This window comes from Aulonocara sp. 'chitande type north' Nkhata Bay, linkage group LG16, assembly GCF_057382095.1.
Source record: "Aulonocara sp. 'chitande type north' Nkhata Bay isolate Kocher_YH1m ecotype deep benthic linkage group LG16, A_spYH_male_GT1.1, whole genome shotgun sequence".
Taxonomy (NCBI): Eukaryota; Metazoa; Chordata; class Actinopteri; order Cichliformes; family Cichlidae; genus Aulonocara; species Aulonocara sp. 'chitande type north' Nkhata Bay.
This window is the reverse complement of record NC_141359.1, coordinates 37,196,835-37,216,553: the sequence shown is the minus strand read 5'-3', so window position 1 is coordinate 37,216,553 and position 19,719 is coordinate 37,196,835. Positions and strand designations below refer to the sequence as shown.

Genomic DNA, 19,719 nt, shown 5'->3' with positions numbered 1-19,719 from the left:
ACATATTTGTTATTTCCGTGAGAAGAAGAACAGAGAACAGAGATTATCTGTATTTCACTGCTCCAGATCCTACGAGTCACAGTACTGTCAACAGCATATTTTAAAAGAAAATATTAGTTGTGTAAGAGGGCATTTAATAAATTCACTTTAAGCCCAACATAATTAAACCTGAATGAAGTACTACAGCATTTGGGCTTTTTTTTTTTTTTTTTGCCAAAGTTCAGGTGTTAAAACACACTTTAGTCATTTCTAGTTAAATCAGAACTTTTAGTTTTAGGACTGACTTAGCATGGGGAAAAAAACTAAAGCCCACCAGCAACTCTAAGCATTATTTTCTCTAAAGTGGCCTAAAATTAAAAATGTTTGACTATTTTTGTTCTAGAAGTACTTTGACCTTTGATCAGTAATATATATAAAGTCTGTGTTGTAAAAATATTTCCATTGCAAACAAGTAGCACAGTAACTGTCTTAAAACTTTTTTTTTTTTTACTACTCGATTCACTGTTTCCCAGGTTGTGTATGCTTCCAAAGACCCGGTGTGGGAGGAGGGCTTCACCTTCTTTGTGCGTAACGTCAAAGCGCAGCAGCTCTCTATTCAGGTTTGTTTTCTCTCTCTGGCAAAAAAAGCAACAAAGCTATTTTTTTACTTTTTTTTTTTTTAAACATTTTTTAACAGAAGTAAAGGTTTCTAATTGTTTTTACCATATTCTTCAATCATTATTTTTCCACAACTACCTTATAATTCTAAATCATATTCTGAAACTAGATTCTTTCAATCTGTCTGATCTCCTCATGAGGTTAATGTAATTTGTATTTTTCATATTTTCTTTGTTCATGTGTGGTTCAGGTCAAAGAGCCTGAGAAGAAGAATCCACTCGGTGTTCTCAACTTGCCCCTCAGTCGCCTCCTCAACACCTCCAACCTGACTCTAGACCAGCGCTTCCTGCTGGAGCGCTCTGGAGCAACCAGCCAGATCAAACTGAAGGCCACTCTGAGGGTGGGCATGCAAACATACACCCAAAGCAAATTATCTCTGTTGGTTTCCCCATTGTGTTTTCCACCTCTCTCATAAGTGATGGTTTTAGCCACAGTAGCACTGCTCATGTCTTCAACTCACACAGATTCTTAAATTGGAAGAGCCTCCACCCAAGCCTATCGTCAATCCTCCTTCAGAAGTCAAACAGCAACAGACCAAACAAGCAGGGAATACCTCAGTCTCCAATCCCTCCAACGCTCCATCCTCTTCTAACGCAGTTTCCTCCAAAGAAATTCCTGTTGTCTCTACTCCGAAACAAGTGCCAACTTCACCAAATGAAGGTTATTTAGCTCAACGCCGTGGCTCCTTCCAGGCGCCTGAAAACAGGAAGGAATCATCGTCATCAGCAAACTTGCGTCGGTTCGACTCTCACAGCCTGCTATCGGAGAACTCTATTGCTTCATCACGATTCGACCTGTCAGATGGAGCCACCTATCCCGAGTGAGACTTTGTTCTCTGCATGTTCTGTTAATGTCGACATCTAACCTTTTTAGAAATATGGTGAACTGAGGCAGTTGCTGCATTTTTGAAAGAGTAGAAATAAAAGTGACCTTTGCATATTTGTTTCTCTTTAGGGCGATTAGGAATCATCAGGGTTCGTTTGGAGAGATTGAGCTGGTTATACGCTACGCAACCCTGAGACATAAGCTTGTTGTCGTTGTTAACAGTTGCAGGTATGTCCCAAAAATCTGTCTTCAATAGTATTTAAGGCAGTAAAAAATGTAATTAAATATTCAAAACTTAAATACCGTGGTCTGTACCACACAGGAACCTATTCCCCTGCAGCGAGAATGGCACAGACTCTTACGTCCGCCTGTATCTCCTCCCCGACCAAACCTGGAAGCATCGTAAGAAGACGCATGTCAAGAAGAGGACAACTAATCCTGTCTTCAATGAAAAGTACGCTTACCTGATTCATTAACCATCTTGTACTAATTTTTTCAAATAGGAAGAATTGATAATTTATAGTTTGCAGATTGTGTATCTTTAAAGCTCAGCCATTGACATGGTTTCCTTTTTGTCCCAACCTGCTTTCATCACAGGGTTGAGTTTGACGTCTTACTCGAGCAAGCACAAACTAGGAAGTTGGATGTATCTGTGAAAAATAACAAGATGTTGGTTTCCAGAGAGAGAAAGGACATTGGCTCGGTGGGTAATTATACTTATAGATCAGATGAGCTACTCATGTGGTAGTGATTCCCTGAAAATATAAATAATAAAATATGTAACTATGTACAATGGGGAGGAAAGCATTAGAGCCCCTGCTGAATTTGCAATTTTGCTAACTTAGAAAGAAATGAACACACTCTAATATTGATGCAGAAACACAGAATATGAACCGAAAGTCCAGAAAAGAAAGCATTACATCAAAGTGATAAATGATTTACATGTTGGTGGTATGTTTTAGGTCACTGTCATTTTGGAAGACCTATCCACGACCCACCTTCAGTGTTCTGTCTGAAGGAAGAAGGTTCTTTTATGGCCCTGTTCATCGACCCCTTAATGTGCTGAGATCGTCCTGTACCCTTGGCAAAAACAAGGGAAAAAAGTCTCAAAGTATTATGTTTCCAGCTCCGTCATACTCAGCATTTCCTTCCTTGTAAACATGGAGGAAACTGATCCTGTAGACAGGTGTGCTTTATAAATATAATGAATTGACATCAGTAGTATCTTGATTGATTAACTGTAATCACAGTAAATTGGTAGGAGCCAGAATAATGGCTTGGTTTTAGGCAAATACTTATTTCAGTCAATGACATGCAAATCAGTTTATAACTTTATGATTTTTTTTCTGGATTTTTGATAAATATTATGTCTTTAAAATGAAACTACCATAAAAAAAATTCAGACTTTATTTCTTTGTGTGAAACTTACTTCCCTTTCTATATTTCTGTTCCTGACCTAAGCTTTAAAACTACTTGCAGCCGTCCAGTGCCACTCTTGGCCACCTAGTAGATGAACCTATGGTATAAATTTGAAATTCCTAGGTAACTTCCTTCTTGAGTTATCACATTAACAAGATTCTCAAAAAACTTGACTTTTGAAATGCACATTGAGGTTGAGGTCACTAAGATTCAAAATTCATACACGATTTTGAGGAGATGTAGTATCAACTTGAAATTCCTACATCGCCACTGGTGTCTGCCTGACGACAAGACCCCAGAAAGCCTTTTACAGCTGTGGGGTAAAAGGTTGTTAGTGAAACTGCTCGGTGCACTGCGATTTGTCGAACAAATATGCAACCTTTCATTTTCCAAACGGGCTCATAACAGTTTTCTTTTTTATTGATCCCTTTCATGTCAAACTGTCTTTGGCTGTCACTCTTTTGCAGCCTGTTCCAGATAATTAATGACACTTTTGCTTCTGTCCACAGATAATAATAGATCTATCAGAAATGGATCTAGTCAAAGGCATCACAGCGTGGTAAGGGGACACTTTTCTTTTTGCATGGTTTATGTGACACTAGCTACAAACAAAATGTTAGTAATTCCTGATGTGTCGCTCTGATTGCCCCTTTGCTGTGGGGCACTTTTTTCCTGTTTCTTTTTTTTATATAACTTCCTGGACTATTGCTGCCGTTATGGAAGTTTTATAGCAATGTAGCATAAACAGTTTTTGTACAAATTCCCAGATGAGTGTAATTGTGGAGGGCATAGAGCCTATCTGCCTGATGGCAGAAGGGAATTAAAACAATAGAAGATAACCTTTGCTAATTTTTATTTTATACTTATAATCACATAAACGTGTGATATTGCTTTTCTCTGAAGGTATGAGCTCACTCTACCCGGGCTGAAGAAGTGAGTGTAACATGTACAACTGAGAGAAACTTCAGCTTGAAAAGCTGCTGCTGCAACCGCTGCAGAGAAAATGACAGACGTTCATACTCCTTACTCATCCGAAACACAGCAAACCAAGATTTATTTGTGTGTGTGTGTGTGTGTGTGTGTGCTTTTTTTTTTTTTTTTGTAACAAAAAGACCCTTAATAACAATGAAAAAAAGGTTTGTGCAAGCAAAGCAACGCCTATATTTTGGTTATTTCATCTGAACCAAAGTTCATCTTTAGTGTTATATTGTAAATAGATTTATTGACAGTTTTTATGTATATATATTGGGGCAAATCAGGTAAAAGCCAAATGTTTGTTACAGCAATGTAGATGAGTGAGTGCATGGTGAGGAAGGATTACAGACTTCGATAAACACTGAAATGCACGAAGTCCCACTAAGCAGATTTTACATCGAGGCAGCTGAGCTGTTCTGCAGCTCATTGGAAGTAAAACTGCATCCAAGAAGGGCACAAGCCAAGTTCTTTGGCCTCAGTTACTGACTCAATAGGATGTCATTCCTTTTAAAGCTAATCTTCTCAGACCATTCAAAATAACATCTCAGTACGCCGTCACTCTCTTTATGAGGGACTACAGTTCTGAGCTAAGTAGTTAATCAGAGGTTTGACATAAACACTTTAAAGAAAGATTATTTTTTTTTGTATTTATGTATTATTTAAAAAAAATCTCAATTGTAGTTGGTAAATTTGTTACAACAGGTGGCAGAATATTTTTAGTAGAACTGTCTTCAGACTACCAGAGATCTATAGTGGATGAAGACTTTGTCTTGGCTAATAGTGTGATGTTTTTCTGTTTTACATTAATTATTGAGCAGGGAAGCTGTTCCCAGTTGTTGTTTTTGAGCTGAAACTAAAAGGGACATTCATTTTCAATTCATATTCATGGCAAATAAATATCTTCAAACTAATACATGGTTGATTTGACATCATTTCAGTGTGAAAGTGTGATTGTGAAAAGAATAAATCTCTTCAGGCAGATTCCCAGATGACCAGCTGGGGGTATAGAGTCCCTATTCTCCCCACTGAACGCAGGGAGTATGTAATCAGTCACGTTTGTTAGTCTGTTTAGCGTCCAAAGCTTTCCAAGATATCCTTTTCAAATTTTGTGTGATGGTAGATAATATGCATATCCAAAAATAAAGATTGTAAGTGTCATGATCTTGGGTCTGGTGAATATTCTCTATTTTGTGGCTCTCGTGGCGTAGTCTTTTGTATTTGTAGCTCCCTAAGTTAGCTTTTGTATTTTGTCATTTCTAGGCTTTAGATTTTGTTACTGTGCCTCCCTGAATTCCTTGTGTTATGCCTGGTCGCCCTAGTTTCCATGTTCGTGAATTTCTTGTTTTACTTTGACAGTCCTGCGTTCGTCTATTCTGTTTCACTTTCTCCCTGTCTCATGTGTGTGATTAGTCCCAGCTGTGTTCCCTGTTCCTGTTTCCCTCGTTACCCTCTTGTGTATTTTGCCCTCTGTCTTCCTTTATCTGTTGTTGGTTTGTCTGATTGTGTCCCTCCATGTTTCCCGGTTCCAAGTATCATACAGTGTTTTGTAGTTAGTTTTTCCAGTAAAGAAAAAAAAACGTGCAAAATTGTGAACCGCGTTATAGCGAGGGACCACTGTATTGCTATTTTATTGCTTATTATATTCCTCGCACTGTTTGCAATTTCCACATGCTCTTATATGAGTGATAGAGTGCAGTACTACTTTTCAAGGCTGACTGTACTCTGGGAAAGAGTCGCTAGGGGGCAGTACCACCACATATACAGAGTCGGCTTGCTAATCTAAACAGGCGTTCCTGTTTAGGTGATTTGTGATCCTGTTTAGTTAAACATAACATAACACCGAAGAGGAAAAGCAGTTGAAGCGTACATGCGCGTGGGTCCTCTTGTTCACAGGCTTTAGGGCGAGTTAATTGGTTACCTAGCAACGGCGCTGAGTTTCTCTAAAGAGTTTATGATAACTATGAACCTTTACAGATAGTTTAACACATGTAAGTAAGTGTTAAACCAGGGTTAACACAGGTACGTTCAAAATACAACAGCTGTCTGTGTCTTCTGATACAGCATCATCGCTGTCAATTCACATATCAATTTATGTTGAACACTACCTGAACAATGACTCAGCAGGCCAAAACTGAGGGAAACTGAAGTGCCTTTAAAAACAATCCCTCCAACAGTATTGTACACAGCTCTTTCATATTATTCATGATATGCAAGCTTTGATATATAAGTGCTTGAAAAATTATTTGAAAGGACATTAAGGTTTGTATGCAGAGAAGTTGATCAGCGGTCCACTCCCCTCCCTGGACTTAATTGCCAGCTCAAGATGTCTCTCCAGAGCCAGGGCAAGTATACAGGACCACCTCCATCCTAACCACCACCTCTTCAACATCCCGCCCTCTGGAAAAAGGTTCAGATCCATCAGGTGCAAAAACAACAGACTAAAGAACACCTTCTTCCCGATGGCCGTCAGAACTCTTAATGCAAACTAAGAGTGAGTAAAGACTTGTCCAACACATCCACTCTGACACTGCTATTGATCATCCATGTGCAATATCTCAATCTTTCCATGTTCTGTGCAATATTTTTTGGGCTCATGTGCAGTATCTTTGGTATGTGCAATATTTTCCGGTCTTGTGCAGTACTTTGGTCTCAGTAGAATTACCATCTCCACCCTAAATGACCACAGCACCTCCACCCTTATTTATTTATTATATTTTATAATTGTCCTTGTATGCAGACCCACAATCAGAATCAGAATCAGAAACTTTATTGTCATTGTCACGAGAACAACGAAATGAAGAATGGTCCCCGATCATTGCATCATCCCTAGCAATATCAAAATATAAATAAAACAATAAAATTCAATAAATAAAATAGATAGAATACTTAAAATACTAATAAGATGTAACAGTAAAACATTCACATACATTCCCACACACATGCTTCAGGCCGTGCATAGATTAACACAAGAGTGGCGTGATGGACATTTTTTTTGTAGTATTCAGATGTGTTATTGCAGTTGGATAACAGCTGTGTTTGAGTCTATTAGTCCTTGCTCTGATTGCCCTGTACCGTCTGCCTGAGGGCAACAGTTCGAACAGGGAGTGGCCAGGATGTGAGGTGTCTTTTATGATGTTTTGGGCCTTTTTAAAACAGTGGGCATTGTGTAGAACTTCCAGTGTGGGGAGAGGGCAGCCAGTGTTTCTTTTTCAATGTTTCTTCCTTGTCTTTATGTCAGTGGCTTCTATCTGCTCCTTTGGCCAGCTTATTATCCCAGCAGGATACCTGATCACGGGCAGGGCGTAGGTGTTCTTACCATTCAGCTGGCTCCTCAGGAATTGCCTGACCCTCTGCAGGTACTTGGTGGTTGCAGCTTTCCTAACGGCCTCTTCATGGTTCCCATTTGCCTGTGGGATCCCCAAGTACTTGTAACTGTCCCCAGTGTATGCAATGTTTCCTTCTGGTAGTTCGATCCCCTCAGTTCTGACTACTTTCCCTCTCTTTGTTGTTGTTGTTGTTATCATCCGACTACGTTTCTCCAGTCCGACTGACATTCCGATTTCATTGCTGTATATCCTGGTGGAATCGATGTTTCATTCACTCTTGGCATACAGCTTGATGTCATCAATCTACAGGAGGTGGCTGAAAACTGGCCCACTTTTCATCAGGGTGCCCTGGTTCCTCAACACCTGACGCGGACCTTGTTGATCTGGGTGACATCCGATCCGGCATCCCTTCATATTTATCTGTCTCGCTCATGTCTGCGGTAGGCTCACTTAGCATACAGTGGCTTGCAAAAGTATTCGGCCCCACATTTTGTCACATTTCAGCCACAAACATGAATCAATTTCATTGGAATTCCACGTGAAAGACCAATACAAAGTGGTGTACACGTGAGAAATGGAACGAAAATCATACATGATTCCAAACATTTTTTACAAATAAATAACTGCAAAGTGGGGTGTGCGTAATTATTCAGCCCCCTGAGTCAATACTTTGTAGAACCACCTTTTGCTGCAATTACAGCTGCCAGTCTTTTAGGGTCTGTCTCTACCAGCTTTGCACATCTAGAGACTGAAATCCTTGCCCATTCTTCTTTGCAAAACAGCTCCAGCTCAGTCAGATTAGATGGACAGCGTTTGTGAACAGCAGTTTTCAGATCTTGCCACAGATTCTCGAGAAATTTAAAGCAGGCTTAGGCTACAAAAATATTAAAATAAGTTGTCATTTTAAAAAGTTAAATAAGCCATTTGATACATTAAGCCTTTTTGTTTTCACCTCATATAAGAGAGCAAATAAAATTCTATGTACCATGTGATCTCATAGGTGCTGAATCAAGTTGTGCTAAAGTGGTGTGGTGTTTTTTTATGTGTTCAGGTGTTGGAGCAGGCGTGGCCATTCATTGGGATGTACATGGAGAAGCTACTTAGAGAAAAGATCCAGTCATCCATCAGGTCCTCCAATCCTGCACTCAAAGTGTTCACATTTACCAAGATTCATTTTGGATACAAAGTGTGTGGTTTTGATTTATGCACCATTTTTATTTGTTCTGCTTCAAAAATTCAGTAACATTCATCATTGGAAGTGCATCATAGGTGATGTATTGTGGCCGAGTGATTTTTTTTTTTTTTTTTTTTTTTTTTTCAGCCTCTCAAGATCACTGGAATAAGAGCGTACACACATGAAGTGGAACATAGGGAAGTGATTCTAGACATGAATATAAGGTTGGTCAAACACATTTTTTCACCTTAGTTTACAAAGTAGTAATAATAATAATGGATTGGATTTATATAGCGCTTTTCAAGGCACACAAAGCGCTTTACAATACCACTATTCATTCACTCTCGCATTCACACACTGGTGGAGGCAGCTACAGTTGTAGCCACAGCTGCCCTGGGGCAGACTGACAGAAGCCAGGCTGCCATATCGCGCCATCGGCCCCTCTGGCCAACACCAGTAGGCAAGTAGGGTAAAGTGTCTTGCCCAGGGACACAACGACCAGGACAGAGAGCCCAGGGATCGAACCGGTGACCTTCCGGTTACAGATGCGATTCCCAACCCCCTGAGCCACACGGTAGTGTGATGTTTTCTCTTGTCATCATTTATGTCTGACCAGCTCAGTTTACTCTCCAGTTATGATGGTGATGTGGACATGAGCACTGATGTGAGCCTGGCAATCACAACTCGTGTGAAAGGACTTAAAGTGAGCATCTCATTTTTCTGTGTTCTCTCCATCGTCTATATCACATGCTTACTGTTCATGTAAAACTCGCTCTGAATCTTCCAGCTTCAGGGGATGCTGAGGGTCATTTTAGAGCCTCTTATTGGTCAAGTACCGCTGGTGGGAGGAGTGACTTTTTTCTTCCTTCGCCGCCCTGTAAGTGGCCAGAGACTTTCTCACAGCCTTATTATGACGAGTGGAGCCTTGTAGTTAGTAATGTTTAAAACTCTGCACATAAACTGGACTGGTACGCCAAACCTTTTGAGCATCCCTTCTTTAAGGTCTCAAATAATATTTTAAATATTTGAAATGAATGATTTTATTACTCGGTGTTTACTTGTTTGGTTGCTGTCCTCTCTCATCACATCTTTCACCTCACAGTTCACTGTCTGAGGAGACGATCTTGGATGCTATAGCTTCCATCATGGTGTTGCCCAACCGCATGTGCATTCCCCTCATAGACAAGGTCAAAGGGGACCAGATGAGGTTCCCACTTCCTCATGTTAAATATTTTTGGAGTTATTTTCATCTTATAACTTGCAGCTACAGTAAGCAGCAGTTCACATTAAAAAACAGAATCCTATCAAAATAAAAAAGTATAAAAATTTTGAATGTTGTTTTGACTATTGCTAGTTTTTTGCTCTTTCAGTTTACCTGACTGTTAATGTGAATACTTGTGCTTTTTCATCTCAGGGGGTGGTGAGGGTCCACTTGTTGGAGGCCAGAGATCTGGTGGCTAAGAACACACACGTGATGAATTTAATGAAAGCGAAATCAGACCGATATGCCACACTGAGAGTGGGCAGCACGCATTTCAAAAGCAAGACTGTCAAAGAGAATTTGTTCCCAAAATGGAATGAAGTGTATGAGGTACACAAACACACTGCACTTATCCACACTTTGATTCAGTAATCGATTACTGTTTGATTCTGACACTCTTTTTTCCCTTAACAAAAAAATGTGTCACTTAATTCTCATGGACAAACTTGAAAACACAATTACGTGGAGTTTGTTTGCATTTTTGCTCAGTATCTTATATCCACTTTTTCTTAATGTAACCCACTGAAATCCCATTCAGTGAAATTTAATCAAAATACTTGAAAGACAATTAAAACATTGTTGTTGTTGTTTTTGTGTGTGCAGTTTATTGTCCATGAGGCCCCGGGGCAGGAGCTAGAATTAGAGCTGTGCAATGAGGGCGCAGACAAAGATGATTGTCTTGGAAGGTAAATCGAATATTAAATGGATTTTGGCCAAATTCTTTAATGATAATAATAATGATGGATTGCATTTATATAGCGCTTTTCGGGGCCCTCAAAGCGCTTTACAATACCACTATTCATTCACTCTCACATTCACACACTGGTGGAGGCAGCTACAGGTGTAGCCACAGCTGCCCTGGGGCAGACTGACAGAAGCCAGGCTGCCATATCGCGCCATCGGCCCCTCTGGCCAACACCAGTAGGCGGTAGGTGAAGTGTCTTGCCCAAGGACACAACGGCCGGGGCTCGAACTGGCAACCTTCCGGTTACAAGACGAACTGCCAACTCTTTGAGCCACGATTGCCCCATCTTTAGGCAGCATCTGCCAATCAGTCATCAGTAGATTTCTCGTTGTAGTGCCTCCTGTAGTCACTGATGTCAACAGATCCAACTTAAAGACAGTTTTATCACTCAATATTCAACATATTTAATTTTTGTCCATAATATGTCATTTACTTGTATTTGTATAGCACTTTTCTGGTTTTACTGGCCATACATGACCAATCAAAGCTTTCACGCTTCTGGGTCGTTTGACCCAGCATTTTCTGTTTCTGGTGTTTTTGTATTATTCTGTATTATGATTTAGGTTCTGATTCCTTAGTTGTGCTGATTATTATTATTATTATTGTAATCTTCATGTTAGGGTAGGTTTAGTTCAGTGTCTTGTCTGTGCCTGCCGTGTTTCCTGTGTTAATTTGAAAGTCCGTGTCTCATGTCAGTGTGTGTAGTTTTACTTTCTTTTTAAATGTAGTGATATGATTATTGCTTTGGTATGCATTTCTGAGCCACGAAACTGATTAAAATAATGATCTGTCTGAGTTCTGATGTTATTCTACATTTCTTGTCTAATTTAGATATAACCTTGATTTTGGAGAAGTGAAGAGGGAGAAACAAATGGATCAGGTGAGCTTTTTTAACGCTAATAAACAACTAATAGCAGTATTTCTGTGCTAGAGGACATTGCAGGATTTATGTAGTGTTCAAGCTTCTGTTATAATTTCCTCTAGTTCTAGATTTGTATTTAATCCTTTTGAACATCCTTTTACTCATGCAGTGGTTTCCTGTGGACAGGGCACTGCATGGTGAAGTTCATCTTAAGCTCCAGTGGTTTTCCCTTCAGACTGACACCAGCCTGCTGAAGGAGGTACAGCAGCTTAGTGTTTCTTTGATGTCAATAACATCAGCATTTTATTATTCATCTTTTAACTGCCGCTGTAGGTAGCTCAGTGTCCAGCTGCTATGTAACTCATGTTCATTCTCTCTCCCAACTCTTCCTTCCAGTCCACGGACAATTTTGCCTGTGCTGTGCTTGCAGTGTACCTGCACAGTGCCGCAGATCTACCAGTAAGTATCTTCTAATAGGGAGTATTAGAAAATACTGACGTAAGTCAGTGATGCAAATGTGCTCAGCTGTATTTTTGTACTGCTCTACAAAAAGATGGCCGTGAGTCTCGAGAAAAGTAGTTTCACTTTATTATCTTCTAATTTTATAAGAATATTTGGCACCAAAGTACAGTATTAGAGCGCTTTATATTTAACTGAGTGTTGCGCCACTGAAAAACAGTAAAAGTGTGTTTATTTGAAATTAAAATTTGACATAGGTATATAAAAAATTCAAGCTTTGTTTTACTCATTAAAAATAACAGAGAGTGATATATTTTACTTCTCGGCAGCGAGCACATAAACATCTAACTTTCTGTGTGATTGCACATATTGTTGTTAAAACCAGCCCACTGGTCATAATGGAATGGTAAATGGTAAATGGCCTGCATTTGTATAGCGCTTTTCTAGTCCATAGGACCCCAAAGCGCTTTACACTACATTCAGTCATTCACCCATTCACACACACATTCACACACTGGCGATAGCAAGCTACATTGTAGCCACAGCCACCCTGGGGCACACTGACAGAGGCGAGGCTGCCGGACACAGGCGCCACCGGGCCCTCTGACCACCACCAGTAGGCAAACACGGGGTTAGTATCTTGCCCAAGGATATTTGGCATGGAGCCAGGGTGCAGCCTGGGATCGAACCACCGACCTTCTGATTAGTGGCTGACCTGCTCTGCCACCTGAGCTACAGCCACCCTACAATATAATGGAGATATTTTTTCATCTGATATCAGATAAAACTGGCGTCAGTTCTGAGAATGCATTTTGTAATTTAATTTCTGCTGCACTAAAAAAGAAAAATAAATCACATAAATTTGTCGTTAATGAAAAATTTAGATATTGGGGGGGGGGTGTTAAATTTATTTTCTTTCTACTATAAAATTGTCCAAAAATGTAACTCTCTTGAACAATATTTCAACTTTGCTTTCGAGTTTGTGGCTCATAACAAAGGGCAGTCCTTATCTTTCATTGGTACTTAGCTTTTCTTTCATTTTTGTGTCCTAGAGTTGATGATGCTTTTGAATGTTGATGTCTCAGTTTGATCAGGAGCTTTGTGTTATCACTCCAAGTGCTCTTGTGTCTGTGAAAGCTGGCCTTTTTGTCTGGCAAATGCCTCTGATTTTACGTAGCTGTGTTACTGACAGCTGGTCTTCCTCCTGAGCAATGTTCAGGTTACGTTTGCTAGCATAAAGAAGAATGCAGAAAGTGAACATAGTCGGGAACTTTTGAGGAAATTAGAACTATTAAATCTTTTTTTAAATCAGACACACACTGACACATTACCAAGGTTGCTATACTCACAGATCTTTTTATAGTTACATGGTATTATGTGTGAATCCATTCATCTTGTTATTTAGGCACTGGCAGGCAAGGAGCATGTTTTCACAGAGACCAGCTAAACATTTCTCAGTTCTGTTGCCTTCAGAAGCATTGCCTCTGACTGCCCTCTGGTGGCCATAGTGTGACAACGCAATAACACAGTGAGGTGTGATGGAGCATTGTCCTGCATGAAAATCATGTTTTTCTTGAAGGATGCAGACTTCTTCCTGTACCACTGCTTGAAGAAGGTGTCTTCCAGAAACTGGCAGTAGGACTGGGAGTTGAGCTTGACTCCATCCTCAACCCAAAAAGGCCCCACAAGCTCATCGTTGATGATACCAGCCCAAACCAGTACTCCACCTCCACCTTGCTGGCGTCTGAGTCGGACTGGAGCTCTCTGCCCTTTACCAATCCAGCCACGGGCCCATCCATCTGGCCCATCAAGACTCACTCTCATTTCATCAGTCCATAAAACCTTAGAAAAACCAGTCTTGAGATATTTCTTGGCCCAGTCTTGACGTTTCAGCTTGTGTGTCTTGTTCAGTGGTGGTCGTCTTTCAGCCTTTCTTACCTTGGCCATGTCTCTGAGTATTGCACACCTTGTGCTTTTGGGCACTCCAGTGATGTTGCAGCTCTGAAATATGGCCAAACTGGTGGCAAGTGGCATCTTGGCAGCTGCACGCTTGACTTTTCTCAGTTCATGGGCAGTTATTTTGCGCCTTGGTTTTTCCACACGCTTCTTGCGACCCTGTTGACTATTTTGAATGAAACGCTTGATTGGTCGATGATCACGCTTCAGAAGCTTTGCAATTTTGAGACTGCTGCATCCCTCTGCAAGATATCTCACTATTTTTGACTTTTCTGAGCCTGTCAAGTCCTTCTTTTGACCCATTTTGCCAAAGGAAAGGAAGTTGCCTAAAAATTATGCACACCTGATATAGGGTGTTGATGTCATTAGACCACACCCCTTCTCATTACAGAGATGCACATCACCTAATATGCTTAATTGGTAGTAGGCTTTCAAGCCTATACAGCTTGGAGTAAGACAACATGCATGAAGAGGATGATGTGGACAAAATACTCATTTGCCTAATAATTCTGCACTCCCTGTATGTGCAAGGGTTTATTTCTGGTTTAAATGTTGACAGTGGCTCACAGAAACACAGACTCAGCTAACAGTAGTTGTAAACTAGAACAGATGTTCTCACTGCCTCACTGGTTTGCTTTTATTTCAGCTCACAAAGAGAACCACCTGTCCCAACTCCTTTGTGGAAATGTCCATTGACGACGACGTTAAGAAAAGCGAGGTAGGTATTGCTAATACGCCATTTCCACCTTTAAGTGCATATGTCCTTTTTTCGATTATTTTTCTTCTGTAAAAATTTAAAACACTGGTCAGTTCATCTGCTTCAGAGATTGCAGTTACATCCACACATCTCAGTGACCGTCTTGCTCTCTTTCCACAGGTTGCGTATGCATCTAAAGATCCAGTTTGGGAAAAGGGTTTCACCTTCTTTGTGCATAATGTCAGTGCACAGGAGCTCATTGTTCAGGTTTGTCATTTACTCCGTACTGTTTGTAAAATAATGTAAAATAAATAGTTTAAAACCTTTAATTTAATAACCTAATTAGAAAAGTGATAGCATGTTCTCACATTTTTTCCAGTTTTTAATCAGATATGTTCTTCATACAGTTTTTGTTTTGTATGCCTGTAAACCAATCATTCAAACCTTGATTTCTCCAGTGTGTTGCCAATGTTGCAACACCATATTCCATCTGATCTCTTCATAAGTTTAATCTAATCTTTGTTTTTTCATATTTTCTTTGTTCATGTGGTTCAGGTCAAAGAGCCTGAGAAGAAGAATCTAGTCGGTGTTCTCAGCTTGCCCCTCAGTCACCTGCTCAGAACCTCCAACCTGACTCTAGACCAGCGCTTCATGCTGGAGCGCTCTGGAGCAAACAGCCAGATCAAACTGAGGGCCACTCTCAGGGTGGGCATGCAAGGCTAAAGATCTCTTAGGTTTCCCTGTTTTATTTATTTTAGTTGTTGTTTTTGTTCCCCCCGCCCCCATTGTGTTATTCACTAGTACTGCCAATACAATTCCTCATCAGCTCTGATGTAAATCTCACACAGATTCTTAATTTGGAAGAGCCTCCATCCCAGACTATCTTCAGTCCTCCTCCACAAGGCAAACAACAACAGGCCAGAAAATCAGGGTACAGCTCAGTCTCCAATCCCTCCAATGCTCCACCCTCCTCTCACACAGCTTCCTCCAACAATATCCCTGCTGCCTCTACTCCGAACCTGGAGGGAGCATCACCAAGCAAAGGCTATTTGGCTCAAGGCTGTGGCTCCTCCCAGGCGCCTGAAAACAGGAAGCAATCATCTTCATCAATAAACTTGCGTCGGTTCGACTCCCACAGCCTGCTGTTAGAGAACGTCATCAATTCATCGCGATTCGACCTGTCAGATGGAGCCTCCTATCCAGAGTGAGAATTGTTCTCTGTGTGTCCATTTCTGTCCTCTAACGCTGACTTTTAATATTTTTACAGATATAATGAACTAAGCGAGATGCTGCATTCTCAAAAGAACTGAAAGAAAGAAAAGGTGACATTCATATATTTATTTTTACCTCTAAAGGGCCATTAGGAATCATCTGGGTTCATTTGGAGAGATTGCGTTGTCTGTACAATATGCAGCCATGAGGAACAAACTCATGGTCTTTGTTAACAATTGCAGGTATGTCACAGCGATCAAGCAGCACCAGTTATGATTTGCATTTTTAGTGTGATGACATTAAACTCTTTTTCTAATAAGCACCATATGTTGAAATAATATATATATACACCTAGGTCCAGGATATTGAAAATATGTCATATAATATGTTTGCAGTAGCTGGTATAAGTCATAAACAGGCTTAATTTAAGAATATTAAGATATTCATTATTTTTGTTTTAAATTATCTGAACTCAACACATCAGATGAGAAAAAGGCAACAGTTAGAGATTGTAAATTGCACATATAATATACAGTTTTCTTTTAAAATCCTCTGTCACGCAGGAATTTATTCCCCTGCAGTGAGAACGGCACAGACTCTTACGTCCGCCTGTATCTCCTTCCTGTCCAAAGCTTGAAGCATCGCAAGAGGACCGGTGTCAAGAAGAGGGCGATCAATCCCATTTTCAAAGAAAAGTGAGCGTAATAAACTAATTCTACATATCCCGTTTGTTTTTTAAAAAACGAAGAGCTGGGAGTTTTAAAGTTTGTGCACAGTGTTACTTTCTTTTACTTTTCTGACAATCATCTTTTGTCACAGGTTTCAGTTCGATGTGACACTCAGGGAAGCACAAACTAGGAAGTTGTATGTGTCTGTGAAAAGTAACAAGATGTTGGTCTCCAGAGAGAAAAAGGGCATTGGCTTGGTATGTTATGCTACGTCAGGGTAAACGGCATTGATACCTTAAAAATAATAAAACTATACACTGAGGAATATTCCTATTTGTAAATAAACATTTTTATAGTAATTAGAGTGATATATGCTTCTGATAAAAATAATCTTAATTTTTAAAAACATATTAAGAAATAATCAGTATTGGTGTCATTAAAATTGAAACAAATATAATTACTATCTAATATAAACAACTCATTTTTTCTGATACAAGCTTTAAAAAGCAGTTTAATCTATTTGTTTTCTATCTATCTATACATACATATGAGTGTCAGTATGAAGCATCTTATAAGGGGCAATACTTGTTTCTGGGTTTTCACTAAAATAACCACTTTCAGCACCAAATACAAACTGGTGCTGGTTTCTTTGTTTCTTTGTTGATTGCAAGTCATGGACTCTAATGTAAAACCGTGTGTGGGTGATTATTTGTTTTTAGATATAGTCATGTGAATATTTCACACCTGTTTCTCTAAAGGTATGAGCTCACTCTGCTTGGGCTGAAGAAATCCATCTAGCAAGTGGATCTGAGAAAAGCTTTGCAACTTAAAAATCACCTCATCAGCCACTGCAGGGGAAACTGCCGACATGATGCTTGAAGAGTTTCATACTCCTTTATGGATTTTTTTTCCCGAAAGTAGCAGAAAAACTATCTTTGATCGTGTAAATAAGGAACACTCTGATCCCAGGCACAAAATTCATCTTCCAATCTAGTAACACTGGAGGTCTTACTTGAAACTGACACACTTAAACGTAAGATTAAAACAAGTTTGTGTCACTTTTTGTATGCAAGAAAAGACAATTTGTCAGAACTATAACTGATGAGATATACAAGCAAAAATCAGCTTGTTTTTCAATGCTAAATAATATTTTCACAGTTTCCATCAAACTGCAGTAAGTTGAGGACTTGACCATTAATGCTGATGGTTGATCAGACAGTACCACTAAGTTAATGAGTGTCATGTGCTCTTTGTTCAACATGTATCTGGTCCCACTATCCTCGCAAAAATGTAACTTGGACATAGCTTATGGTGTTAAGTTGGCAGTAAATGAAGTTGCTTTTGGTGACCATAAGTCACTCTTTTAATGTTCATTTTAACTAAGTATTAACAACGTGTTTGTATTAGGATCTGACATTCAATTGATGACTGTTATTTCAGAGATGAACGTTTGATCCTCTTCTTTATTTGAAAGATCCTCTCCACTATTATAATGAAGCAGTGAAAGGGACTGGATCTTTTTATTTCAGCCATCTCAATCTAATTGTGACAAGAATAATCCCAGGATGACTGTAATGTATTTCTCAATCATTTTGTAAATAAGGTGACCGAGTTACCATAAGATCCAAGTTCTCCTTATGTTCCTCAGCATGTGAAGATGGCTCTTAGTGAGCTGAGTCCTTTACGTCATTCTTTCCAGTTATTGTTAATGGCTTAGTTACAGTAATGGACTCGATAAAACCCTCTTCATACTTATTTGAGATTTTACCTCTTTCCTGTTTGGGACTTTTACAAGTATGGTTCTTCATTTCTAACTACCGTTAACAACTGTTTGAAGTAAGGTTGTGGCATTCCCCGTTTTAAGCATTCCGAGCCAGTTTTGTTACTTTAAAAAATGTAATCTTGATGTCAGTTCTGTTGGGAATTATCCATCTGTTTCAAAATTGCCATTTACTCTATCAGGAGATTATTAGAAACAGTTGTGGGGAGTCAATTGAGATCCTTTTTATACAAAAAACAGATTTCTGACCTGTTCCAGTTTGATTTTCCAAAGCAGCACTTCCTTGAGATTGAGAGTCTATAATACGATTCTAATGGTATTTGATTCAGGAAATTGTTCTGTACTCATTTTAGTTTATCTCAATAGAGCCCTTCATACCATTGACTATGGTATGTTACTTAATAGGCTTGAGGTTTCGGCTGGTATCTCTGGCTTGGTGTTAGACTTGTTTTCCTCTGATTTTTCAGACAGGACTTTCTCTGTTTAGGGTAAACAACATTTCTTCTCTAACCTGTGAGGTTCCACAAGGTTCAGTCCCCGGTCTCTTACTACTATATCGCTACATCCTTCCTTTAGCTGCCATCGTTCAACCTTTCCATTTCTTATTTATTTATGCTGACATTCAGCTGTTTTTGTCTTTTAAGCCTTACCGGCTCGAGAGGCTATCCACCTAGTTCAATGTCTATCCCAGCAATTGATTTGTTTTGAATTTCAACAAGACTGAGGCCATGATTGTAGCTCCTCCTGAACTACACTGAAAAACCAGTCAAGTGATTGCTTCCTTTTGCTCGTCCAGCATTCATAATTTTGGTATAGTATTTGTTTCTTCTTTAGGCTTTAACTTTTATATAAAATCTATTTGACATTTCTGTTTCTTTCATTTAGGTGTATAGTCTCCTCGGCTGATTCATGCAAACCGTAAAGTCCTTTTTTACTGACTTAGTTAAATCATCTATTTTTCACATCCAAGATTTACAAAACGGTGCAGTCAGACTGCTGATGTGTTTTACGTGTTTTATGTGTGAAATTCACATTCTTGCACAGAGATCACTAAGTGAACAAGGTCTAGACTATTTATCTAAGCTTGTTTTTACTCCTTCGAGCCTTCGATCACAGACTCTGAATTTAATAACTGTTCCTTGTTAGCGACTGGGGGGGGGGGGGGGTATTGCTATTTATGTTAACTGATTTATTGCGACTTTTATTTTATTCTCTTTGAACTTGCTTTTGTATTATTGTTAACAGTATTTTTTTAATCTTCTGATTTATTTTTATTGTAATTCTTCCTCATTTTCATTTATTTGAATGCACAGAACTTTGTGCCTATTTGTCTGTGAAAACAGGTGTATTAATAAACATTATTTAATCAAACAAAGCTCAGTTCCTTACTACTGAAGAAAGGTAATGAAATGTTAACGAGATGCTGTACAACTGGCTGGGTGAAAACCCTCACTCCCAGTCATTCCCATAACGGCATCCAGACCAGCTGTCTTTCCATTCTCCATCCTCTTCACAGCTGCCCTCACTTCCTCCTTACCAATCCTCTGCATTTCCTGATTCACTAACTGTCCTCCCCTCTCTCTCCTTTTGTTCCTTAAAGTTCCTTTCATCTTATCAACACACTCGCACGCATATTAGTACATTACCATCTCTGCCCTTACACCATAACCTGCTGCACATCCTTTCCAGCTCAATCTTGATGT

At 39.5% G+C, this 19,719-nt stretch overlaps 2 protein-coding genes across 4 annotated transcripts in view; both read left to right on the top strand.

Annotated features, from left to right (window-relative positions):
- Positions 1-4,787, top strand: part of LOC147312031 (extended synaptotagmin-3-like) — a 13,777-nt gene extending 8,990 nt beyond the window's left edge. For 2 of the 3 annotated variants that reach the window (XM_086265757.1, XM_086265754.1), the window contains 8 exons: positions 513-599; positions 848-997; positions 1,122-1,477; positions 1,612-1,710; positions 1,805-1,936; positions 2,080-2,185; positions 3,411-3,460; positions 3,805-4,787. In XM_086265757.1, the coding sequence (XP_086121883.1) occupies positions 513-599; positions 848-997; positions 1,122-1,477; positions 1,612-1,710; positions 1,805-1,936; positions 2,080-2,185; positions 3,411-3,460; positions 3,805-3,838 (1,014 nt within the window). In that variant the 3' untranslated portion in view covers positions 3,839-4,787. The other variant, XM_086265755.1, reaches the window with a different exon arrangement.
- A 2,846-nt stretch (positions 4,788-7,633) lies between these two features.
- Positions 7,634-16,528, top strand: LOC147312030 (extended synaptotagmin-3-like). Its single transcript, XM_086265678.1, has 20 exons — positions 7,634-7,642; positions 8,254-8,388; positions 8,524-8,600; positions 9,010-9,079; positions 9,164-9,253; positions 9,308-9,378; positions 9,479-9,599; positions 9,791-9,967; positions 10,241-10,323; positions 11,214-11,262; positions 11,414-11,503; positions 11,641-11,707; positions 11,798-11,819; positions 14,269-14,377; positions 14,537-14,623; positions 14,912-15,061; positions 15,205-15,560; positions 15,712-15,810; positions 16,132-16,263; positions 16,388-16,528. The coding sequence occupies exons 1-20, from the start codon at positions 7,634-7,636 to the stop codon at positions 16,515-16,517; spliced, it is 2,124 nt and encodes a 707-aa protein (XP_086121804.1). The 3' UTR covers positions 16,518-16,528.
- Positions 16,529-19,719: the final 3,191 nt, after the last annotated feature.